This window comes from Scyliorhinus canicula, chromosome 7 (assembly GCF_902713615.1).
Source record: "Scyliorhinus canicula chromosome 7, sScyCan1.1, whole genome shotgun sequence".
Taxonomy (NCBI): Eukaryota; Metazoa; Chordata; class Chondrichthyes; order Carcharhiniformes; family Scyliorhinidae; genus Scyliorhinus; species Scyliorhinus canicula.
In genome coordinates this window covers 60071648-60098912 of record NC_052152.1, presented here as the reverse complement: position 1 = coordinate 60098912, position 27265 = coordinate 60071648, and the positions used below count along the sequence as shown (strand labels likewise).

The 27265-nt window shown below is 45.6% G+C and overlaps 1 protein-coding gene across 3 annotated transcripts in view; it reads right to left on the bottom strand.

Annotated features, from left to right (window-relative positions):
• The window catches only part of LOC119969008 (uncharacterized protein CXorf38-like), a 42126-nt gene extending 15359 nt beyond the window's left edge, over nucleotides 1–26767 (bottom strand). Inside the window, exons 1-3 of one of the 3 annotated variants that reach the window (XM_038802120.1) lie at nucleotides 26323–26767; nucleotides 21981–22115; nucleotides 6749–6871 (exon numbers count right to left, since the gene is read on the bottom strand). In XM_038802120.1, coding sequence (XP_038658048.1) covers nucleotides 6749–6871; nucleotides 21981–22115; nucleotides 26323–26526 — 462 coding nt within the window. In that variant the 5' untranslated portion in view covers nucleotides 26527–26767. The remainder of the gene's footprint in view (nucleotides 1–6748; nucleotides 6872–21980; nucleotides 22116–26322) is intronic. The other 2 variants (XM_038802118.1, XM_038802119.1) reach the window with 2 other exon arrangements.
• Between the last annotated feature and the right edge of the window lie 498 nt (nucleotides 26768–27265).

Sequence of the window (27265 nt, the reverse complement as noted above, 5' to 3'; positions counted from 1 at the left end):
CCCCCCCCCCCCTCAACATGTTTATTTAGCTTGGTTTTGGGCCTTAGCTAGCCATCGAACCCCCGTAACGAACCTGTAGCCCCCCCCCCCTCCCGCTACCTTCCCCCGACTATTCTTCCTCTTGTACATTGGCCACAAATAGGTCCCGGAACAGTTGCATGAATGGCTCCCACGTTCTGTGGAAGCCGTCGTCCGACCCTCGGATGGCAAATTTGATTTTCTCCATTTGGAGAGATTCCGAGAGGTCGGACAGCCAGTCCGCAGCTCTGGGCGGTGCTGCTGACCGCCAGCCAAACAGGATTCTACGGCGGGCGATCAGGGAGGCAAAGGCAAGGGCATCCGCCCTCCTCCCCAGGAATAGATCTGGCTGTTCTGAAACCCCGAAGACCGCCACTATCGGGCATGGCTCCACCCTCACTCCCACCACTTTGGACATTACCTCGAAGAAGGCTGTCCAGTACTCCACGAGTCTGGGGCAGGACCAGAACATGTGGGCGTGGTTGGCCGGGCCTCTTTGGCACCGTTCACATCTGTCTTCCACCTCCGGGAAGAACCTACTCATACGAGTTCTTGTTAAGTGGGCTCTATGTACCACTTTTAGTTGCGTCAGGCTGAGCCTTGCGCACGTGGAGGTGGAGTTGACCCTATGCAGTGCTTCGCTCCAGAGTCCCCACCCGATCTCCATCCCCAGGTCGTCCTCCCATTTCCTCCTTGTTGCGTCCAGTACGGTGTCGTCCCTATCTACCAGTCGGTCATACATGTCACTACAGTTCCCTTTCTCTAGGATACTTGCGTCCAGTAGGTCTTCCAGTAGTGTCTGTCGTGGCGGTTGTGGGTACGTCCTTGTCTCCTTTCGTAGGAAGTTTTTGAGCTGCAGGTACCGTAGCTCGTTCCCCCCAGCTAGCTGAAATTTCTCTGTCAGTTCGTCCAGTGTTGCGATCCTGTCGTCCGTGTATAGGTCCCTGACTGTCAGTGTCCCCCCGTCCTGCCTCCACCTTTTGAAGGTGGCGTCGGTCAGTGCTGGTTTGAACCTATGGTTGTTGCAGATGGGAGCCCTGTTCGACATTTTGGTCAGGCCAAGTTGCTGCCGCAGTTGGTTCCAGGATTGGAGGGTGGCTGTCACCACTGGGCTGCTGGAGTGTTTTTTGGGTGGGGATGGGAGTGCTGCCGTGGCGAGGGCCCGGAGGGAGGTTCCCATGCAGGAGGCCTCCTCCGCACGCACCCACTCAGCTTCTGGCTCCTGGATCCATCCCCTTACTCGCTCGGCTGTTGCTGCCCAGTGGTAGAATTGTAGATTCGGGAGGGCTAACCCTCCCCTGGTTTTTGTTTTTTGTAAGACCTTCTTTGGGATCCTAGCATTTTTACCCCCCCATACGAACGCCATGATGAGTTTGTCCAGCGCTTTGAAAAAGGCCTTGGGGATGTAGATCGGAATGGATCTAAACAGGAAGAGGAACCTGGGCAGTACGTTCATTTTGATCGTCTGAACTCTCCCCGCGAGGGAGAGCGGGAGTGTGTTCCATCTTTGCAGGTCCTTTTTAACTTCCTCCGTCAGGCTGGTGAGGTTCCATTTGTGGATCCCTTTCCAGTCATGGGCTATTTGGATCCCCAGGTAGCGGAATTTATGTCGGGCTTGTTTGAACGGCAGCCCCTTTAGTGCTGCCCCCCCCCCCCCCCTTGCGGGTGTAATGGGAAGATCTCACTTTTGCTCATGTTGAGTTTGTAGCCCGAGAAGGCTCCAAACTCTTTCAGGAGCGCGATGATTCCGTCCATGCTGCTTTGTGGGTCCGAGATATAGAGGAGCAGATCATCCGCATAGAGTGAGACTCTGTGCTCTCTACCTCCCCTTCGGATCCCCGGAATACAGTAGTTAGAAACAAATTGTTTTTGGTCATCCTGGGTCTAGAACAATGGGATATAGATATCAGACTTAATTTAAGAAATTTAAGGCAAAGTGCAAGAGAAACATTTTGTTTATCAAAAGGGTTGAAAGGCTGCAGAATTCCTAATTGAAGTGAAGAATGCATCAATATTTACGATTGGGTTAGATAAGTGGTTGAATGAAAGATAAATAAAGGGATATAGGCTTTGACAAAGAGTCATCGGACTCGAAACGTTAGCTCTTTCCTCTCCCTCCAGATGCTGCCAGACCTGCTGAGATTTTCCAGCATTTTCTCTTTGGTTTCAGATTCCAGCATCTACAGTAATTTGGTTTTGTAAAGGGATACAGGAACAGGAAGGGTACATAAATTGAGGCCGACATTTCATGTGGCAGATTAAAGCCAATATGGCCTAGTTGGATCAAATGGCCCATCCCCATAGTCTTTTCTATGCATTAACGCTCAAATTTATGGTGATTATAACTTACATTTCTGTAGCACCACTCATATGCAGGGAGACTATATTTAGGAAACAAATTGTGGTGCAAGCAGGAAGGGGAAGATTCAAAAGCGCAATCATGGTTGTGGAGGAAAAAACCCCACGGAATTACACCTGAAATATTGAACTTTAAAAAGACCAGAGTTTTAACTTTTAAATTAGACACGCACCCCAAACATGGCTGAGAATGTACAGTCAGCCACTGACAGGAATTGGTTCAGGGTGTTTCTCTAAGGGACAATGTAACTGCTCCCTGTTTCCAGGAAAGGGACTTCTAAAAGCATCCACAGACTTAGCTAGTAAAGACAAAGGAACATAATGGCCATCCCATCTTGAAAGATCTTCTAACTGATTACAATTTTTGGTCAAGATAAAGGTAAAATAAATCCGGTGTGCAATGCCTCAGCAGACAAGTAGATTCTGTTTTCCACTTGGAATATACAAAGAAGGGCTTAAAAGCTAGCTGACAGAGCTGCCCTGTCTGTCTGTGTGAGGATAAGCAGTTGTATGTTTTCCACGTATTAGAAGTAGCCAGCAGTGCCCCTGCTAAGTAGCCAGTTTTTAAAGCAGGTATATCTCAAATCTCTCTCTCTGACTGTGGAAGTCAGCCCAGCCAGCAAAAGAATTGCAGCTGGAAAGTGAACTGAAGTTTCTCTGCCAAACCACAGGACACTGGAATTAAAGAACCACAGGACACTGGAATTAAAGAACCACAGAACACTGGAATTAAAGAGCAAACTATTTGCCTTATGAAGTCAGCTCTACTGAAATCAAATCATAACGGCCACATGCTTCATCATCTACTTCTCATGAGTCAAGAACTGTTCCATATTTATATTTGCTTACTATTGGACTCAGTTCTCGGTTCTAATCTGTATGATTGTCGATGCATGTGTTTTATCATTTTTCTCCATACCTTTTAAGTAGTTAATAAACTTACGCTATCTTTAACTCAAGAAAGTTAAATTAGCTCCTTTTTAAACATAACTATTCTCATAACTCCTCACCCGAGTTTCTAATAATTTGGGGTGTCATAGCTGGATGGTGTTAAATCTTTTATGGTGCTCTTTCCAAGGGCAGGTGCAAACTCGATGGACCGAATAGCCTCCTTCTGCACTGTAAATTCTATGATTCTATGAAATCGAGGGATCTCGTCCGGATCATCAAAATTGGGGAGCCTCACCTGGGTGAAGTGATATTTAGAAGTGGGAGGGAGGGGGCACAGTGGCGGGAACAGATCAGTGTGATCCAGAGGGGCGAAGAATGCAGCGTACTAATAGATCCTAATTATCCATATCCAAAATGAAACCCACTCACAGTACACTAAAATTGTACAGTAATTTTGAGGGTGAATACATCACTTGGTTGGTACTAAAGGAGACAGACCAGAAAGAACCCACAATCAATTCTTAGATCTGGGGAGCGAGGGAACGGCAGTAAGCGAGTGTTCATGCTCCTGATTGTTTTCCAGTGACAATCGCCGGGAGTGGATATTGGCTGGAAGATGGTCCACAGCCAAATAGCAAATCTCTATTCCATAATCCATACCCTTGAATCAGCAGGAGGCTCAGAAGGAGGGGAAAATCAGCAGGAGGCTCAGAGGGAGGGAAAAATCAGCAGGAGGCTCAGAAGAGGGGTAAAGCTAGACAAAAACAATGCTTCATTAAAAAAACGAGAAATTGCCACTGATACAGCATAATAATAATCTTTAGTGTCACAAGTAGGTTTATATTAACAATGCAATGAAATTACTGTGAAAATCCCCTAGTCGCCACACTCCGGCGCCTGTTCGGGTTCACTGAGAGAGAATTCAGAATTTCCAATTCACCTAACAGCACATATTTCGGGACTTGTGGGAGGAAACTGGAGCACCCGGAGGAAATCCACACAGACACAGGGAGAACATGCAGACTCCGCACAGACCCAATCCGGGAATCGAGCCTGGGACCCTGGAGCTGTGAAGCAACAGTGCTAACCAATGTGATTGTTCGAAAACATTTGCGTTGCTTCTCATGGTTCATGATATCAGTTGAACATTTAATAAAACTATTAGCTTATAATCAATTCCTATAAGGATAGGTGTTAAACATTTGGGGAAAAGATAGGGAATTGGAATTTAGAAGTTGAGTAGCTATGGATGAAGAAAATTGAGAAGCAGGCTATTTGCCTGTCCCCAATTGTTACAATGTGTGTGTTGGTACCCATAGTTAAATAAAAAGATAAATATAGTACTTTAAGTAAGGGGACATTGAGGTGGGACTCAAATCCCAGCACTGATTCAAATGCTGGGCTTTGCCTTGATACAATATCTAAAGTTGATTTCCCCAACTCCCTCCCCCAACCCCCAAGTGTAAATTGCTGATATAACTAAGTGTTCAAAATGATCATAAACGTTGACAAATATAAAAATTGGATCATCTTTTGATGTAACTTATATTGATGCACTTTCTGGGATAAAATACATAGAAGGATAAAAGTTAAAGCACCAAAGCATATTATTAATCAGACATTTCCAGCCACCTCTTCAACTGAATCTACTCTGCTGCCCTTTCCCGGGCTCCTTTTCTGAGAATAAAGATGTATATTGGATGCAGGCAAATACATTCAAATTCACCAAAGGCATTACCACACCATTGCATTTATGACAAAGCTTTCCACAAGGGAGATTTTGCTTAACATCTCATTCTTTCTGATGCCGTTTCACAAAGTGCAAAGAGCAGTATTTTTAAAAAGTACACTTGATTAGAAATACAATAGCAAACAACAGTGCAAAACAAAAAATAATATACTCACTGAGGATGATCCCAGACAAAAGTCTCCCAAATCTGCTCCCCATTTCTGACCTAATGCCAGCCACGAACAGATGAATTAACACCCTTCCCCCACAGACACCCTGTGACTGGGCAATCTCCCAGAAAATTACAAATACAAAAATGCAGCTCTATGGCAAGCATCTCTTCAACAAACACCATTTTGTTGCAAGTGATTCAAATCAACAACTTGCCTTGCATGTTTAACAGTAAAATATCCCAAGGTGCTTTGACAAATGCATAATCAGACATAAAATGGGCACCAATAGACCTATAAACTCAAAGAGGTAAGATTTAAGCAAAGGAGGAGAGTAAAGTAGAAAGGCAGTCAGGTTATGGTAGGGAATTCCAGACTGTAGAGACTAGATAATTAAGACACAACTGTAAAGATGGTAATAAGGGGGTTGTGGGATGGGGACTGAAAAAGAGGCCAGCTTCAGATGAACTGAGAGTTCTGGGGCGGGATTCTCCGACCCCCCGCCGGCGGGAATCAAACACCTACCTGACCGGCGGGATTGGCGGCGCGGGCGGGTGCCGGAGTCCTGGGGGGGGGTGCGGGCGATGTGACCCCGGGGAGGTGCCCCCACGGTGGCCTGGCCCGCGCTCAGGGCCCACCAATCGGCGGGCAGGCCTGTGCCATGGGGGCACTCTTTTTCTTCCGCCTTCACCATGGTCTTCACCATGGCGGAGGCGGAAGAGACCCCCTCCCCTGCGCATGCGCCGGGATGACGTCAGAAGCCGCTGACGCTCTGGCGCATGCGCAGACTTACGCCAGCCGGCGAAGTCCTTTCGGCCCCGGCTGGCGTGGCGCCAAAGGCCGTTCACGCCAGCTGGCGGAGCGCCAACCACTCCGGCACAGGCCTAGCCCCTCAATGTGAGGGCTTGGCACCTAAAGGTGCGGAGACCTCCGCACCTTTGGGGGGGCCCGACGCCGGAATGGTTCACGCCACTCCAATACGCCGGGACCCCACGCCCCGCCGGGTATGGGAGAATCCCGGCCCTGATGTGGGAAATGTTTTCAAGTTTGAGAAGATATAGGAAATGTCATGAAGGGATTTAAACAGAAGGCTGAGAATTTTAAATGGGGACATTGTGGGTCCAAGAGCCAAATCAGAAAAGACAGGAAAGTAGGTGAGTGAAATTTAGTGACACTACACAATTGCTCTAGAGTCTCCAGGAATTGAAGATCAATATGCCGGACACTGCTGTGTGCAACACAGGACAAAAATCATCAGGACATTAAAAAAGGCTGCTTTTTTGTTATTTTCTTTGAATATTTCTCTTTACTAAACATAAAAATGAAAATGTGGGAAAGATCAGGTTGACAATCAAGCATCATTCGATTGGGTAATGAGTGTATTTGCTTTCCAACTAGTGTGGGAAGACAGTACATCACAAGGTTGAATGTGTTGACTGACAAATGACTGGAGCATGGGGTATGTCAGGTATGGCATCGCCATTAATACATTTAATCACAGTTGGAAACTCCAGTTAGGATATAGGAAACAAAACAAAATAACAACTTTTTCAATAGTATTTCAAAATGTGATCTTAATTACCTCAATTACTTTTTGCCGTTCGACAAAGTCAAACTGATCACAGGAATTAATAAGATTCAACAGAGCTGCCACATCACATTTTTCCGGCCCCTGTCTGTTGGCCTGTCCACGAGGCATATAGACCTACAGAAAACAAATGTTTTTGTTTTGAAATAACCCAAAATAAAATGTGCCCAATGTCAATTTTTCAATTTAAATACAAAGTGTATATTCAAAATTCAAATATGGTATTTCCATACATTAGACTAAAGGTCACAATTTAAATTCTGAATTTAAATATCTATACTATGCCATGTGTACAAAAAAGACAAGCATGAGCACTAGCACTGGTGAGGTAACCCTTTTTGGTAAAACATGGGCGGAATTCTCCGACCCCCCGCCGGGTCGGAGAATCGCCGGCGGGCCACGCGAATCGCGCCCCGTCGATACCGGGACGCAATTCTCGCAGAGCGGAGAATCGGTGCCACTGGGGCCAGCGCGGCGCCAGTCGGGGTAAGCGCCGACTCTCCGCCGTCAACAAAAGCCGAGCGGCCGTCAACAAAAAGCCAAGTCCTGCCAGCGCCGTTCTAACATCCTCTGAGCCGGCGGGACCTCGGCCTTGAAGGATACGGGGGAGGCCTGTGGGGGGGGGGTCCGACCCCAAGGGGGGCTTCCGTAGTGGCCTGGCCTGCGATCGGGGCCCACCAATCGGCAGGCCGGCCTCTCTGTCGGGGGGGGCCTCCTTTCCTCCGCGCCGGCTCCTGTAGCCCTGCGCCATTTGGCGTCAGGGCTAGCGCTTGTAAGAAGGCCACCGCGGCGCCGGGTTCACACCGGGATCGGCAGCTGGAGCGGCGTGGGCCGCTCCAGTGCCGTGCTACCTGACTGTGGCCCGGAGAAGCGGGTCTCGGAACGGGCACCGACGCCGGAGTAAAACACTCCCGTTTTTATGCCGGTGTCGGGACTTGGCTGCCCGATGGAAGAATCCTGCTCCGTATTTAGAACATAGAACAGTACAGCGCAGTACAGGCCCTTCGGCCCGCGATGTTGCGCCGACCTGTGAAACCCCTCTAAAGCCCATCTACACTATTCCCTTGTCGTCCATATGCCTATCCAATGACCATTTGAATGCGTTTAGTGTTGGCGAGTCCACTACTGTTGCAGGCAGGGCATTCCACACCCTTACTACTCTCTGATTAAAGAACCTACCTCTGACATCTGTCCTATATCTATCTCCCCTCAATTTAAAGCTATGTCCCCTCGTGCTGGACATCACCATCCGAGGAAAAAGGCTCTCAATGTCCACCCTACCTAATCCTCTGATCATCTTGTATGCCTCAATTAAATCACCTCTCAACCTTCTTCTCTCTAACGAAAACAGCCTCAAGTCCCTCAGCCTTTCCTCGTAAGATCTTCCCTCCATACCAGGCAACATCCTTGTAAATCTTCTCTGTACCCTTTCCAATGCTTCCACATCCTTCCTATAATGCGGCGACCAGAACTGCACGCAATACTCCAAATGCGGCCGCACCCGAGTTTTGTAGAACTGCAACATGACCTCATGGCTCCGAAACTCAATTCCTCTACCAATAAAAGCTAACACACCATACACCTTCTTAACAACCCTCTCAACCTGGGTGGCAACTTTCAGGGATCTATGGACATGGACACCGAGATCTCTCTGCTCGTCCACACTACCAAGAATCTTCCCATTAGCCCAGTACTCTGTCTTCCTGTTACTCCTTCCAAAATGAATCACCTCACACTTTTCTGCATTAAACTCCATTTGCCACCTGTCTGCCCAGCTCTGCAACTTATCTATGTCCCTCTGTAACTTGTAACATCCTTCTGCACTGTCCACAACTCCATCGACTTTAGTGTCATCTGCAAATTTACTCACCCATCCTTCTCCGCCCTCCTCCAGGTCATTTATAAAAATGATAAACAGCAGCGGCCCCAAAACAGATCCTTGTGGTACACCACTAGTAACTGGACACCAGTCTGAACATTTCCCATCAACCACCACCCTTTGTCTTCTATCAGCTAGCCAATTTCTGATCCAAATTGCTAAATCACCTTGAATCCCATGCCTCTGTATTTTCTGCAATAGCCTACCGTGGGGAACCTTATCAAACGCTTTACTGAAATCCATATACACCACATCAACTGCTTTACCCTCATCCACCTGTTTGGTCACCTTCTCGAAGAACTCAATAAGGTTTGTGAGGCACAACCTACCCTTCACAAACCGTGTTGACTATCTCTAATCAAATTATTCCTTTCCAGATGATTACACATCCTATCTCTTATAAACCTTTCCAAGAGTTTCCCCACAACAGAAGTAAGGCTCACTGATTTATAGTTACTGGGGTTATCTCTACTCCCCTTCTTGAACAAGGGGACAACATTTGCTATCCTCCAGTCTTCTGGCACTATTCCTGTGGACAACAATGACTTAAAGATCAAAGCCAAAGGCTCAGCAATCTCCTCCCTAGCTTCCCAGAGAATCCTAGGATAAATCCCATCCGGCCCAGGGGACTTATCTATTTTAACACTTTCCAGAATCGCTAACACCTCCTCCTTATGTACCTCAAGCCCTTCTAGTCTAGTAGCCTGTATCTCAGTATTCTCCTCAACAACATTATCTTTCAACATTGTCACTCAGGCAATTTTAACTGATGGAGAATGGCTGCATGGGTGAAGTGTTTTCCATGAACAAAAGGGCCAGTTGGCCCAAACTATATTTTTTCAGGCAGTGCTAATCAAACAATGGAGTATGGTGAGGAAAGCAGATTATAGCAGATGAGCTGAAGTCAGTGGATGCACATTTATAATGTAGCCACCTAAGATGGACACTGGGCTAACAAAATGGAGAACTGCTAAGACTGTAGGGAGAAAACAGTTTAGCCAGGACAAGCAGTCTGCAAAGGCTAATTAGCATTCTGCACGTAGCAAAACTGGTTTATGGCCAGGTGGAAGATCTCAACCAAAGGTGTAAATAGCAAAACGCTTTGCATAGTAATGAGGCAATCCAGATCTGGGCACACACAATAGCAACATTTGAGTTTGAATGGATACTTTGAGTGGACGCCCAGACGAAACGGCACCAGAAGTATCCATCACAAAAGACCCTAGAGACCGCCCCACCCATCGAGAAGAGACCCTCAGATTGGGGGATTTGTAAGACATCGATTGGGAAATGATCCAATCGATACATGGCAGCTAAAGGCCCGCCCCGAAAAGGCACGGACATTGGGGGCCCTATAAAGATAGACCCCGCACATGGTTCTGTCTGTTTTGCTCCGGCTCCGCTGTTGACTCCGGCTCAGGTCTGTTTTTGTGCTCCGGCTTGGACTGCTGTTTTGACTCCGGCCCAGATCTGCTGTTGTATCCTGACTCCGACTCTAGCCGTTGATCCTGTCTTCCATCACCAGCCGTTGAGCACCAGCCATCGTTCAGTAAGTGCCAAAACGACGCTCGCTACGTGAACCCAGCATTGCCTATACATTAATCGACTAGTAACGAACAGAAGGTGCAGCCCAGAAAGGAACAAAGGCCTTGTCCCCTGACCTTGCTGGTTCCTACTTAGATAAGTATTTAGTCGCTTAATAGTAGAAATAGGTATTAGTCTTTAGCGTGTGCATGCGTATTTATTATATTTGTATAATAAATATTGATCGTTGGAACTTACTGATCGGTGTATAGTTTTATTACTTTGAACCTGACCTTGAAATACTTGTGAGGTGTCTATATACGGCACCTGGCGACTCCGAGCTGAAAATACACACACAGAGCTGTAGCAGTGTTAAGCACATGGCCTTTAAACGGAGGCGTGTTAATACACTCCAATAAACGCGTAATACACTCAAGTAAAACGTGCAACAATAAGCATATGTATGAGTAAAACCTTATAAATTTGCAACTAATATAACACCTTGAATTACAGTTTGTACCATGTTGTCATCCTTTCAGTAAAATTATGTGATGCATAGACAATATTTACCAATGAAAACTGTCAAGTTAACTGTTTTAAGTACTTGCAATTTTCTGCATTCATTTAAAAAATGTTATTATCAAATTAACAGTTATGCAGAGTTGAAAAGTTTAACACTAGCCATTGTGGAATAATTAAATATTCCCTCAATATGTTGGTCACTCTTCTTTCATAATGATCTTTTTCTACCTTCTCATACCCAAAAGACAGTAGCTTTGTTTCAGGCAAAGGTGGACTGGGCGCAATATGAATCACTCCCTCTGGGATCAATTACATAAATTTATGGGAAACTTGACTATTAATTAGGAGTGATCCTTTTCCTACTCTAAGTGAAGTGAAGAATCTGTGTATGTGTGCGTGCAAATGTGCGAGTATGTGTGAGACAAAATTTAGAAACCCACTTAATAATAATTTCATAAGTAAAAATAAAGCAGTGTTATTTTAAAAATATCTATTTAAACAAACTGAACAAGAATTGAAAGATTAAATATTTTAGTTGAAATTATAGTCAGTTGCTCCACCCCACTCTGTTTTGCTTCATGATGCCTGGCTGGTGCGTGGCTCACGAAAGGAAGGATAAATCAAATGTTAAATTACTTCGGAGCTTAGGAGATGCAATCTTACTAAAATAGTGTTCCTACATTGACACAAGATTACAAAAGCATTTGTTGAAAAACATAGGTTGTGAACTCTGAGACCAGAGGGTGGATCCAGATTTTTAAAATCTAAGATTAAAATATCTGAGGATGGGGGTTTAAGCACAGGCAAGCACACTTGGGCACAGGCAACCAAACACACGTTTTGCCCATGTGTTCATGACATAGGAAAGCTTGATAGAGGTTGGTCTAGAATTTTTGTTTTTTAGCTTTTGGCATACAAAACAAATATAAAAATGAACATGAACAAACAGTGGGAGTTAATCAAGAGAATATAAGAAGTAAAACTAGAACTATTTACACATAGATTGATTTTGACTATTTACATAGATACATCAGTTTCCCCTTCCTTTTTTAAAAATTTAGAGTAGCCAATTATTTTTTCCAATTAAGGGTCAATTTAGCGTGGCCAATTCACCTACCCTGCACATCTTTGGGTAGTGGGGGCGAAACCCACGCAAAGACGGGGAGAACGTGCAAACTCCACACGGACAGTGACCCAGAGCCGGGATTGAATCTGGGACCTCGGCGCCGTGAGGGCAGCAGGTCAGTTTCCCCTTCCTTTTATTCCTTCCTTACAGTGTTTGCAGTGGTGATTGTGGTCCCCTGCGTTTTGCTTTCCACTGGTTTTCCCTTTGCTTTTCTTCTCTGTGGTTCAGGTTGTTGTTGCCCCCACCCCTTCACCCCACATTTGTGCCAAAAAAACAGGCAAACGGGGGACAGGGCCTGCATTTCTGTTGTCCAGGCAGCAAGTTATATTTGTGTAATAGTCTAATCATAATGAATCAAGCGTTCAGCAAGAGCTGCCTGTGCTATTCAGTGGCTGCATGTCTGTTTGGAGAGGTTAGAGATAGACCGCCTCTTGCACCCCTTGAAAGACAGCCAGCAACTCTGGTGTACTCTCGCTGCAAATAGCAGGGAAACACTTGTAAGCACAAATGGCTGCAGGAAGTACTGGGAGTACGGAGAGATAAAAAGCCCTCCATGCAAAAATGTCAGTGCTGATGAGAAGAGTTGTAGAAGGGCTAAGCTCCCACACATGTCTGAAATGCCCCAAAAGGTTCAATGATTTCACCAGAGTTTATCAAGATAAGAATTCTTGTATTCTCTATTGGATCAATAGAGTGCACGTGGAGACAGACAACTGGGCCAGAGTGAGACAGAAACTGACTAGCGAATTATTTTCACGTGGGAATTTGGTGCACAGGGAAAGAGGTGTGGTATACATAGGAATTAAATTAAGTTAATAAATTGAGAAATTAAATTTAATTAATTAAACAACGCAAGTACCAATATCAGGACAGGTGTTATGTTGCAGCTGTGGAATGTGGGAGATTTTTGGACGCCCACCTCCGGACCAGGATTATTTATCAAGAAGCTAAACTGCAGTCACTGTGCAGCAGAAGGGAAGGGGAGAATGCCTGGGCACTTTGTTCGAGGAAATAGTCATGCTTCTGAGAATACGGTCATCTGTTTTGCTTAGCAGTCAGGGATAGGAGGATATAACCATGCGTGAGGCAGATAAAAGGACTGAGCAGGCAATAGGCGCCTCATACTTTGCAATTGTCAAACAGGTTTGAGGTGCTCACAATCTGTGCAGATGAAAGAGAAATCTGCAAGATGGATGAACAGAAAGCCGTTCAAGCGGGGGTGAGCAAACAGGAATGCAATGGTAGTAGGGCAGTAGTACAGTGAGGGGGATAGACACGTTCTCTGCAGCAAAGAGCAAGAGTCCAGAGAGTTGTGTTGTTTGCCTGGTGCCAGAGTTTAGGACACCTTATTACAATCCTGGACCAGACCCCAACAGTTGCTAGGAGACTGGAATGAAACCCCAATATTTTATTTAATTTGTAAGACTCCAAGGAAAGGATACTTTGCTTCAGGAGTGATTTCACGCACAGATAGAGATAGAACATAGAACAGCACAGCACAATACAGGCCCTTCAGCCCACGATGCTGTGCCAACCATTTATCCTAATCTAAGATCAACCTAACCTACACCCATTCAATTTACTGCTGTCCATGTGTCTGTCTAAGAGTCGCTTAAATGTCCCTAATGACTCTGACTCCACTACCTCTGCCGGCAATACATTCCACACACCCACCACTCTCTGTGTAAAGAATCTACCTCCGACATCTCTCCTATACCTTCCTCCAATCACCTAAAAATTATGTCCCCTTATGACAGCCATTTCCACCCTGGGGAAAAGTCTCCGGCTATCCACTCTATCCATGCCTCTCATCACCTTGTACACCTCTATCAAGTCACCTCTCTGCCTTCTTCGCTCCAGCGAGAAAAGTACTAGCTCTCTCAACCTTTCTTCATAAGACATGACCTCCAGTCCAGACAGCATCCTGGTAAATCTCCTCTGTACCCTCTCCAAAGCATCTGCATCCTTCCTATAATGAGGCGACCAGAACTGGACGCAATATTCCAAGTGTGGTCTAACTAGGGTTTTATAAAGCTCAAGCAAAACCTCGCGGCTTTTGAACTCAATCCCCCTGTTAATGAAAGCTAACACACCATAATGCCTTCTTAACAACCATATCAACCTGGGTAGCAACTTTGAGGGATCTATGTACGTGGACCCCAAGATCCCTCTGTTCCTCCACACTTCCAAGAATCCTGCCTTTAACCCTGTATTCAGCATTCAAATTCGACCTTCCAAAATGAATCACTTCACATTTATATAGGTTGAACTCCATCTGCCACTTTTCAGCCCAGCTCTGCATCCTGTCAATGTCCTGTTGTAACCTGCAACAACCCTCAACACTATCCACAACTCCCCCAACCTTCGTGTCATCGGCAAACCCACCCTTCCACTTCCTCATCCAAGTCATTTATAAAAACCACAAAGAGCAGAGGTCCCCGAACAGATCCTTACGCGGGACACCACTGGTCACCGACCTCCAGGCAGAATACTTTCCATCCACTGCCACTCGCTGTCTTCTTTCGGCCAGCCAATTCTGTATCCAGACAGTCAAATTTCCCTGTATCCCATGCCCCCTAACATTCTGAATGAGCCTACCATAGGGAACCTTATCAAATGCCTTACTGAAATCCATATACACCACATCCAGTGCCCGACCTTCATCAATGTGTCTCGTCACATCCTCAAAAGAATTCAATGAGGCTTGTGAGGCATGACCTGCCCCTCACAAAGCCATGCTGAATATCTTTAATCAAACTATGTTTTTCTAAATAATCATAAATCCTATCTCTCAGAATCCTTTCCAATATTTTGCTCAGAGATAAGACTGATGGGTCTGTAATTTCCAGGGATTTCCCTATTCCCTTTCTTGAACAGGGGAACTACATTCGCCTCCCTCCAATCATCCGGTACTACTCCAGTGGAGAGTGAGGACGCAAAGATCATCGCCAATGGCGCAGCAATCTCCTCCCTCGCTTCCGTACTAACCTTGGGTATATCCCGTCAGGCCCAGGGGACTTATCTATCCTGATGCTTTTCAAAATTTTCAGCACATCCTCCTTCTTAATATCAACCTGTTTGAGTCTATTAACCTGGTTCACACTGTTCTCAAGAGCAACAAGGTCCCTCTCTCCAGTGAATACTGAAGCAAAGTATTCATTTAGGGCCTCCCCCATCTCTTCAGACTCAAGGCACAAGTTTTCTCCACTATCCCTGATCGGCCCTACTCTCACTCTGATCATCTCTTATTTCTCACATAAGTGGAGAACGCCTTGGGGTTTTCCCTAATCCTTCCCGCCAGGGCTTTTTCATGCCCTCTTGGGGTGCGATCTACTAGCCGCGTTGCGCTCCGTGTCTGGTAGATGCCAGGAGAGGTTTCCTGGCAGTCTTTAGGTCTCGTGGGATATGCCCAAGTCCCGCGAGGTGTCGGAATCAAAATCCCACCCAAGAGGTACGTGACCATATGGTTTAAGTAGGTTTTAAACCTACTTGCTCACCCGGGATCTACCAAGGTTTAATGGGTGCGGGGGTGCAGAGCAGCTACGTAGGGGGTGACAGCATGGAACCTGGAGGGGACAGAGCCCCAAGGACCCATAGCAGGGTGTCCTCACTTGGAGGAGTATGGGGTAGTGCTCATGTGTGTGGGGGATGACATTGCCCATGGGTGGGATGCATAGGGGACCCAAAAGCTCAATTAGAGATCAGAGCATCCTTTGAAAATGGCGGCCCAATCTCGGAGCTCAGCTCCCCAGGGCCCAAAAAAGTGACTAAATATTGTTTGATAGTGGTGGGGAACTTGCCAGCAGAGCTGGCGGGGCACTCCCTGAAAAATCCGCCACAAATGAACTTAGAAATGTTTCCATTAAATTCTGCCCATGTTATTTAAAAACAAACTTTATTACTAACCCGTTACTACTAACTTTAACATCATAAAGACAAATAGATTTCAATTACCAGTTAAACAATGCTCAACAATACAATGAAACAATCCTCACTGCTATCTTTATCTCTACTCAAACAAAACCCATTTCAGGTCAAAATCCACTTTTAAAGACAGTTAGCAGACTCAGGTATCTTTGGATAAACCAATTTGAAAAAGGGAGACCTTCAGGAACTAGCTGCAGATTCTTGCCTCTCTTAAACTACTGTATAAACTGCCAGCCTGAGACACTGCTCCTATCCTGAACACAGGCAAATCTTTGTTTTTAAATTTAGAGTCTCAATTCATTTTTCCAATTAAGGGGGAATTCAGAGTGGCCAATCCACCTACCCTGCACATTTTTGGGTTGTGGGGGCGAAACCCACGGCAAGAATGTACAAACATCACACGGACAGTGACCCAGAGCCGGGATCGAACCTCGGCTCCGTGAGGCAGTAGTGCTAATTACTGCGCCACCGTGCTGCCCCACAGGCAAATCTTTAACTCATTGTCAGGAACAGCTGCTTGTCTGGTCTGTCACCAGTCAGATCTTTAACTGGCTGTTTCTCCAGAAACTACTAGTCTGCTCACAGACAGATCTTTAACTGAACTGTATTGAGAGCACAGCTTCTTGTCTGTAAACTGAAAACCATAATCACGTGATTGCTTCAGACCCTGGCTCCTCCCATTAACTATATCATCTTACTAAAACTAAACACACTGTCTCTAATTATCTACTCCCCAGGGAACCCTCTTTATATAAACAAAATGCCATTAGCCCAACTTCTACAAACAATATCCATGGCTGTAATGAATTATGATCTTACTCTTACAATGCTTTTTACCCATGTCACCAAAATGTTAGCTGCCTCTCAAACCAGGACTTTTACAAACATGACTGCAGCACTCGCACACTAACCCAGGCTTTTAACCCCTGCTGCACCAAATACATATAATGCAATTCATCTGAAATTCCTACATTCATCACAATCTGCTCAGGACTGGAGAGGAACTTGCAATTTGAGGAGGATCCAGTCATTGTGACCCATACCAATGACATCGGCAGGATGAGGAACGAGGTTCTGAATAGTCACTATAAAAGGCTAGATACTAAATTAAGAAGCAGAACCTCAAAGCTAATAATCTCTGGATTATTATCTGAGCTACATGAAAATTGGCAAAGGCTAAATAGAATTAGAGATGAATGCATGGCTCAAAGACTGGTGCAGGAGAAGAAGTTTCCAGTTCGGGGGGCACTGGCACCAGTACTGGGGAAAGCGGAGGCTGTGCTGTTGGGATGCCCTACACCTGAACAGTGCTGGGATGAGTGTTCTTGTTTATCACACAACTAGGGAAGTAGAAATAGCTTAAAACTAAACAAGAGGGGTGAGGGATCAAACTTGGTAGATGTAGTAAATCAAGGAGTAGATTATGGGCAGCACGGTGGCACAGTGGTTAGCACAGCTGCCTCACAGCACCAGGGATCTGGGTTCAATCCCGGCCTCAGGTGTCTGTGTGGAGTTTGCACTTTCTCCCAGTGTCTGCGTGGGTTTCTTTCGGGAGTTCTGGTTTCCTCCCACAGTCCAAAAATGTGCAGGTTAGATGGATTGGCCATTCTAAATTGCCCATAGTGTCCTAGGATGTGTAGGTTAGGTTAAGGGACGATAGGAATAAAGCGGAGAAGTGGGCTTGAGTGGAGTGCTTTTTTGATGGGCTGAATGGTCTCCATCTGCACTGCAGAGATCCTATGAAGGCAGAAGACCATAATAATAAGGGAAATGAGGGGGTCATAGAATAGCAGGAGGGACAGAGAGATAAAACCTAAAAATACACCAATAGTCAAGACTAGATGTTACAAAGATAACAAAAAGGCAAAACTGAAGACTCTGAACCTGAATGCATGTCGCATTCATAACAAAGTGAATTAATTGAAAGTGCACAATGAAGTAAAATAATTATGATCATAAAACCAATACAGAGTTGTGGCTGCAGGAATACAAGGATTGGGTACTCAATATTGAGGGGTAAATGACCTTCAAGAAGAATAGGAAGCTAAGTAAAGGTAGAGGGGTAGCACTGTCGATCGGGGTTGGCATTGGTGCAACAGAAAAAGATAATCTTGGTTCAGGAGATCAGGAGTAGAATCGGTTTGGGTGGAGGTACAGTAGGCGAAAGAAGTCACTTGTAGGAGTGGTCTACAAGCCGCCTAATAGTAACCACAATTGAAGGCAAAGCATACAAGAAGAAATATTGGGTGCTAGTGATAAAGGGATGGCAATAATCATAGCCAATTTTAATCTATGTATAACTGGAAAAATCAGATTGGAAGCAGTAGCCAGGATTAGGATTTTATAGAATGTTTTTAAGATAGTTTCTTCGAGCAGTCTGGAACTAATCAGAGTGCAGGTTTTAGAAGACTTGGTATTGTGTAATGTGACAGGATTAATTAATAATCTTAGAGTAAAGGCACCTATAAGTAGCAGAGATGACAATATGATTGAATTTTACTTCCAGATTAAAAGGGGGACAAAATCACTGTGAAACAAGCCGGGAATGCGATCGTTCTGATCAACTGGCTATGCATTCTGCATGCCGGAAATAAAATCTGGGAGAAGATTTTTGGCCATGGCAAACGGCAACCATGAAGAAAATGTCACTTAGGGTTTCTTTACAAATTTTATCCATATTTTCCCTTCGTACTTCCATCTCAAGTCTACAAACTGTATGACAAACTACAATTACTTACACCAACTACTTCTTCTGCTCTGCTGCCACACTAAAAGCTAACCCTTGTCCTTTTTCCAAATGTGGATGCCTCTCTGCCAACGGATTGAGAGTAAGACAGCCTTCAGGAAGATGCACTGTCACACCAGGATGGCCCTGCTCTTCTTCCACCTACTCAAGAAAATACAGTGGTTTAACATGCAGCAGACAACCACTGATGTATTGAGAGGCTCCCCCAGAATGGCTCCACCAGACAGTGGAGGCATTGTGTGAACACACAAGGTCTGCTCAACGATAAAAGCAACTTACTGCGGATGCTGGAATCTGAAACCAAAGAGAAAATGCTGGAAAATCTTTGGTTTCTGCTCAATTATTATTTTTTTTAAATAGTAGCATGGCTCTTGTTACAGGCCAACTCTGTGCCCATACAAAGAGTTACAAGCCACGTTTCCTTGTAGGCAGGCGGAAACCTGACTACCTAATTGGAATAAAGGTGGCTCAGAGGACCTACACAGGATTAAGCATAGAATTTACAGTGCAGAAGGAGGCCATTCGGTCCATCGAGTCTGCACCAGCCCTTACAAAGAACACCCTACTGAAGTCCACGTGTCTACCCTATCCCCGTAACCCCCACTTAACATTTTTTGGATACTAAGGGTAATTTAGCACAGCCAATCCACCTGACCCGCACATCTTTGGACTGTGGGAGGAAACCGGAGCACCTGGAGGAAACCCACGCAGACACGGGGAGAGCGTGCAGACTCCGCACAGACAGTGACCCAGCAGGGAATCGAACCTGGGACCCTGGAGCTGTGAAGCAACTGTGCTAACCACTATTAATCTGGGCATAGTCCTGCGTGATGCTTTGTCTGTAATTGCAAACCATATGGACATTTAGGGAGTGAAATCGCTTTCAATTCAGACTGTCAGATTGGCCATAGGGGGGCACACAAGATCAGACTACGATAGCTTGCACCCTGGGGAAGTCTGCAATGCATGCAAATTCTATGGGGAAAGAAATGTAGATGTCCCTCCTTCTACAGAGAGCCTCAATGACCTCCTTGACACAGCAGTGATCTGTGAATTGTAACAGGTCACTGATGTCACCTGCTGCGATCTGGAAGGAGCCTGTAGCATTGAAGTTGAGGCCACAGTGACCTTGACAGCCAGAGGGAGTGCTGTCCATGCCCTGGTTTGAAGCTCGAGTTGTGGCTACAGCAGATGGATCAAAGACCTCCTCCTTGCTGAAGCACAAATGCCGTAGATATTTCTCTGTTCAGGCAGAAGTGATCCCTGAAGACCTGCTGTGGGTCTGGTCTCCTACAAAATGCTCTTCCCCATCTCCCTGTGCAGCTAGCTGCTACTGCTTTCTGCTATCTTCCTAGCAGTTCCGCCTCCATCCCTAAAGGCAGTCACACCAGACCATCCATCACTGCAGTCAAGATGTTTGAAGGGGAGTCAGCAGCAGGGCGACAACAGCAACATGTTCTTTTCAGCGATCAAATTCAAATTTCAGAGTTAGAAAACAGTCAGAAGTTAACTAGCATCCTCAAATGACAAACTTAATACTGACTAAGTTGCTGGGCAAGTAACAGATGCCGAATGCAGCACAGAGATAGAACAATATTAATAATCATTGGACCGGGGCAGCAAGGTGGTGCAGTGGTTAGCACTGCTGCCTCAAGGCACCGAGGTCCCAGGTTCGATCCCGGCTCTGGGTCACTGCCCGTGTGGAGTTTGCACTTTCTCCCCGTGTTTGTGTGGGTTTTGCCCCCACAACCCAAAGATGAGTAGGTTAGGTGGATTGGCCATGCTAAATTGCCCCTTAATTGTAAAAAAATAATTGGGTACTCTATAAATTTATTAAAATGATTGACACAGCGCATATAAATGTACCGTAAAAGGAAAGTTGCTTCAGCGTTGTTTGTTGCTGATTTTGGCATGGCTGCACACTCTGTTCAGAGGTAACATTGCGGCGAGTTCAAAGTACAAGGTGGTTTTGTGGAAATGAAGGCTTTGGTCGAATGGAAAGTTCTTTATTCAGGACCGTTAGAAGCAGAAAACCACTCTATCCCTGGGATAGAGTTGTGCAAGCATTCAATCCAAGGGTAAGTAGAATCTCCTCCCCTTTGGATAGAATCCCTAAAATGCAGAAGGAGGCCATTTGGCTGATCGCGTTTGCACTGCCCCTAGAAAGCACACCCCACCTAACCATTGGACATTTATGGGCAATTTAGCATGGTCATTCCACTTCACCTGCACATTTTTGGATGCTGGGTACAGAGTCATAGAATTTTTTTTACAGCACAAAAAGAGGCCCTTCAGCCCATCGTGTCAGTGCCAGCCATCAAGCATCTATCTACTCTAATTGCATTTTGCAGCACTTGGCCCGTAGCCGTGTTTGCTATGGCAATTCAAGTGCTCATCAAAATACTTCTTTAATGTTCAGGCAGTGAGTGAGTTCCAGATTCCCACCACTCTTTGTTCACAATAGTTGTTTCACAAAACCCTGTGTTGCTTCGTACAGACCTGTACTTTCAGTTGTGAAAGGGCTTGGGTAGACATAGACCACAGAATTTAGTGCAGAAGGAGGCCATTCAGCCCATCGAGTCTGCAACGGCCCTTGGAAAGAGCACCCTACCTAAGCCCACAACTCCACCTTATCCCTGTAACCCCATCTAACCTTTTTGGACACCAAGGCAATTCAGCGTGGCCAATCCACCTAAACTGCACATGTTTGGACTGTGAGAGGAAACCGGAGCACCCGGAGTAAACCCACGCAGACACGGGGAGAATGTACAGATTCCGCATGGACAGTGACCCAAGCTGGGAATCGGACCTGGGATCTTGGAGCTGTAAAGCAACTGTGCTAACCACTGTGCTATCGTGCCGCCCCACGGTACATTAAAGGCTGTTTGTAGTTAGTAACTTGTGTGTGTCTGTCTTTTCAGAATGCATGTTATGTATTTTATCACATCATTTAGATCTCTCAATAAGTGTTTGCTTTATTACAAGCATTCATCTATGCAGGTTTCACTGCACTTAAAACACCAGAAACTGGAACATAGCTGGTGCAAAATAAGTAATTGTTCATTAAATTAAATTAAATTTAATATTAATTTGAATAGCTGCTGATAAATGGAATTTTAAACTTGTCATTGTAATCTGATTCTTCAGGGGGTAATTTCACTGCTAGAAGCAGCATAAATATTTTAATTTGCGATATTCAGCTAAAAAGAAATGTCAAACATCAATCTGCACTTTGCTCATTTTGTTACCATTTCTTTTTTTAAAATAAATTTAGAGTACCCAATGCATTTTTTCCAATTAAGGGGCAATTTAGAGTGGCCAATTCACCTAGACTGCACATCTTTGGGTTGTGAGGCAAAACCCACACAAACATGGATTTTGGTTCTATTTCAATGAGTCTGCACACTAACGGCTCATATTAAATTACTGCAATCAGAAAAGTTCTTGCTAATTTCAGTTGTTTACCATATTTCTGTAGATAAAAACATTAAATAGAACTTACTTTTGCCACTTCCCAGGCATATTTAGGCCATAGCGGAGGAGAGCAATTGCCCCAGTATATCACATTGTTCTGATTTGTATGGTGGTTCAGAAGTTCTCTCTTCCATTCTTCACACAAAGAACAGGCTCTCTGAAACTGAAGAAAATGATGTGTGCTGAGGCACTAGATAAGACAACAGGACAATGTATCTTTATCAAGAACATCAATTACAATATCGTGAAATATCTGAAAGTGTTGGGGCATTCTGCAATTCAACTTCAGATCAAAAGGTGAAAAACTGTGGCACGTGAAGTAAGGTTAACACACACCGGCATTGCATTCCACAACCTATGAAGGATTTTTTTTAACATTACCAGCTGATGGCTTATGATGATATTGCATTTGGGGCATCAACATCACACGTTATCTTCATGTGTAATCACACTGCTTCTCTTTTTTAAATTTTTTATAAATTTATAGTTCCCAATTCATTTTTTCCAATTAAGAGGCAATTGAGCATGGCCGATCCACCTAGCCTGCGCATCTTTTGGGTTGTGGGGGCAAAACCCACGCAAACACAGGGAGAATGTGCAAACTCCACACGGACAGTGACCCAGAGCCGGGATCGAACCTGGGACCTCGGCGCCGTGAGGCAGCAATGCTAACCACTGCGCCACCGTGCTGCCCAATCACACTGCTTCTTAAGAATATCATATCAACCTGCCTTGAAACATTGCATATCAGTTCTGGGATTCCCTCCCAACATCTGCTGCCTCAATATTTCTCAGTTCTCTTTTAAGAATTCCTTAAAACCTACCTCTTTGATTATGCACTTGTTCACCTTTCCCAAACATCTCCCGATGTGGCTTAGAGTCAAATTAAAATTTTGTTTGATGATGCTTGTGCGCCATAATATATTTTGCCATGTTAAAAGGCTCTATACAAGTACAAGTTGTTGTGTTGGGTTCGGGATTTAACTGGCACCAAAGTGCTGAGTTGTTTCAGGGATTCAGCAGCAGAGGATTTTGCTCAGATGGGAGCGTTTAGTAGCCATCAAAAGGATTTGGTCAGATTCAGCATTGTCTCAGACTGACAAATCTGGTCAGATGAAGGGCTTGGCAGCTATTTCAGCATTAGATCCAGTTGACAGGTGGAAAGGTCAGATGAGGTTGTAAGAGAATTTGGCAGTGAAAGAATGTAGGTGGAGAATTAAAGGGTTGAGTTAAAAATCATTCAACGGTTCACCCCATGTCTGCGTGGGTGTCACCCCCACAACCCAAAGATGTGCAGGTTAGGTGGATTGGCCACAATAAATTGCCCCTTAATTGGAAAAAAATAATAAATTTCTAAAAATAAAAATCATTCAAAGGTTGGGTCAGGTCATGGATTGTCAGACAGCAAAAGCAATTTTCTTTAAATTATAAATTTAGAGTACCCAATTCATTTTTTCCAATTAAGGGACAATTTAGCATGGCCAATGTATATATCCCTATACATCTTTGGGTTGTGGGGGCGAAACCCACGCAAACACGGGGAGAATGCGCAACTCCACACGGACAATGACCCAGAGCCGGGATCGAACCTGGGACCTCAGCGCCGTGAGACAACAGGGCTACTCACTGCGCCACCGTGCTGCCCTTGCAAAAACAAAATTATTAACATACAAAACGTAGCATACATTTATTTTTTTTAAAGTATTTTTATTAAGGTTTTGCAGAATTTTTCATAATAAAACAGTAGGAACAATAATAACAAAACAAACTAGAGTGAATATTAACATAGTGTAAAAAGAGAATATACAATAACAATTAAATAGACATTACCCCACGCGACCCAGTCTTCCCACACCATCCCAATGAAGCACTCACCCCCCCCCCTCCCCTATGGCTTGCGGCTGCTGCTGACATTTTAATTTTCCCCGAGAAAGTCGACAAACGGCTGCCACCTCCGAGAGAACTCTAGCGTAGACCCTCTTAAGGCAAACTTTATTTTCTCGAGGTTGAGAAACCCAGTCATGTCATTAACCCAAGTCTCTACACTCAGAGGTTTCGAGTCCCTCCATATTAATAAAATCCGTCTCCGGGCTGCTAGGGAGGCAAAGGCCAAGACGTCGGCCTCTTTCGCCCCCTGAACTCCCGGGTCTTCTGACACTCCAAAGACCGCTATCTCTGGACTTGGTACCACCCATGTGTTAAGCACCTTGGACATTGCCCTTGCAAACACTTGCCAGAACTGTAGCATACATTTCTGACAACTTTGAATAGAGCAGTTTTTCTTGACTTTGTGGTTTCATGCCACACAGAAATAAGCATTTGGGAGACAGGAGATTGAAGGCTACAACACTACCAAGAAAACCTAAGCAGCATTATGTCATAATGGCATCAAGGAACATAGAACAGTACAGAACAGAACAGAACAGGCCCTTCAGCCCTCGATGTTGTGCCGAGCATTGTCCAAAATCAAGATCAAGCTATCCCACTCCCTGTCATTCTGGTGTGCTCCATGTGCCTATCCAACTTCCATAAAAGTGAGGTAAATGTGATCAAAAATATAACTCTACAGTCGAGTCGACTTCCTGTAGCGGCCATGACCAGCTAGGTCGCATACACGGCAGCTCCCGTCAGGACCGGGATTTCGGGCCGTTTAACGGGGCGGCGGCACCACTTGAAGGGCGGGTACTGGCGTGGGAATGGACGCTGGAGAGGTTCCCCCTGGTGCTGTATGGAGCGAACCAGGAGCGGGGCTGTCAAACGAGCAATTGCGGGGAGCGCGCTGTTGGCGGGGTTTGTTTAAAGCGGTGACACTGCAGCGGGCTGTATGAGACGGGGTTTGAAGCGGGGAAGCTGCCTGGGGATCGGGGCCAGGGCTGCAGTTTGTGGTGAGCGAAGCCTCGGTGCTGATTTGTTTTGGGTTTGTCCCGGGCCCGGGGGCGCCTCATCCCGGTGCCGCGCAACAGGCGGCCCCGCAGCTCCCCCACCCCAAACACACCAGCCTCTCGGCGGGACTGCTCACCCTCTCTGCCCGGATCAGCCGCCCGGCCCGGGTGGAATTAAGGACCCCCCCCCCCCCCCCAGTGTGCCCCCTCTCGTCCACCACTCCTATCCTGCCCTCTCCCCCATCCCCAGTGTGCCCCCTACCTCCAGTGTGCCCCCTCCCATAGTGTGCCCTGTCCGCCCACTCCCATCCTGCCCTCTCCCCCACCCAGTGTGTGCCCTCCCCCCAGGGTGCCCATTCTGGTGCCCAGCTCCCTCCTTCTCTCTGTGACTCCGGCCCCTCCCACGCCACAATTTATTTAAACAGTCGCTTTTTGTTTTACAAGTTGGGGGGGGGGGGGGTTATTCATTTTATTCCTTTCATTTATTTTACTCATTTTTTTTACATGTTCCAGGTGGGTTTTATTCATTAAATTTTATTCATTAAAATTTTTTTTACAAGTTCGGGGGGGGTGTGCGGGTTTTATTTGATAAAATTTTACAGTAAAAAAATGCAGAACTTTGGCCAGATGGAGACTCCATACTTTCCGACACTGGAAGGCTTCACCTTCATCCAACACATTCCATTGGAGGAGCGTTGAAGGGATCCAAAACCATTTCCTCCATTTTTATCAGCAGTAAACAGGGTAAGAGAAAATGGTGGGTTGCTCAGATTGGTAAAAATTGGTCCCCCCCAAAAAAGTTTGAAGAACACTGCTGTAGTCCACAGTGGTGTAGGCACACCCATAATGCTACTTGGGGGTGGGGGAGGTTCCAGGATTTGGATTCTGCTATTCCTAATGATCACTGCTTCTTGCATGTTTATGTTGAGTCAACTTCATCCTATCACTGGACCACATATACTAAACTGAAGCTTCCCAACATCATCTCCTCCGTTTTCTGCATCTAGCCAGGCCAATTTACTCGTATACTTGGCGGCTACGACTACTCAAGTTAAATTGCTGTGTCCTCCTCCTCCCTCGATGCTGGCAAAACTGTACTTCTATAATTCAGCTTCCGTTTAATTTTGAAGCAACTCTCACCCTGTCGTAAAAAGGCAACTTTGCGACAGGATGTCTATGATTGACTCAGAATATTGAGCACACACACATAGTGGCAGCTTAATCTCCACAATCTGAGGGAGGGGATGCTGACAATTTGCAGTTGTATATTCCCACCCACCAGCAGACAGCACGGGACAATAACAGATGCAGCTGGTTACCATCAATCTCTGAACCCAACAGTGAATTATTTAAATCCTTGTGAGGAATGAAACCACCTGGCAGGGCACGAAAGGAAGAGGGGTAACGGAGTTACAAAAGGATACCACAGTTCAGTTCCTGCTCCTTCCCCATTGTCAGTGTAAAGATGTGCGCACGATCCCGACTTACATTTGTTCCTGCAGGTCTGCAAAAATATTTGCAGCTCTCTCGTTGTAGCACCGAGTTGGTTCGAAGGAGGAACTGGTGAAACTTCTCCATTTCTGTGTTGACGAAACGGAGTAGGCAGTCTCTGATTTTCTGCAGGCAGAAGCCAGCCTTGATCCAGTTTTTGTAGCCTTCGTCATTGAGGCGAATACTCAGCTCCGATTGCATTGTTGCTGACGCGGATGCCGCTGCCAAACACGTTCAAACTGTGCGCAGCTGGCCTTTGGAACCTTGTCCCAGTCACATCTGGATGCTGCCCCGCGCTCCAGCCTGCCAACTGGACACAAAGTGCGGAAGTAAGATTGGGGAAGGCTGGATTTGGAGCACACCAGACCTTTAAACAGCCCGCTGATTCGACACCATAGAATTCACCGCGCCGACCCTCAAGGCGACAAAAATATTCCAACAGCTGAATCACAAATCAGAATTTGGCTCCTTTTGGACAATCGGGGGAACGCCCATTTTCTCTCTTCCCTTATTTTCCTTTTTAATATAAATTTCGAGTATCCAATTTTTTTTTCCAATTAGGGCAGTTTTTTGTGGCTAATCCACCTACCCTGCACATGTTTGGGTGGGTGGGTGACATCCACGCAGACATGGGGAGAATGTGCAAACGCCACACAGACAGTGACCCGGGGCTGGGATTGAACCTGTGCCCTCTGTGCCATGAGGCAGCAGTGCTAACCACTGCACCACCCTTTCTCCTCTCCTGTTGATATAGGTTGCCAGCTCTCTGCGATTGGGCTGGAGTCTCCAGGATTTGAAGGTCAACTTGTGTGTGGAATCTTGGGGGGGAAAAAAATCATCGTGACTTTTTTTTCTTGTCATTTTCTTTACTAACTACAAAAGATATTGAAAATTGTAATGGGAGGGTGTTGTTTGGCCACCAGTCAGCATCATTGAATTG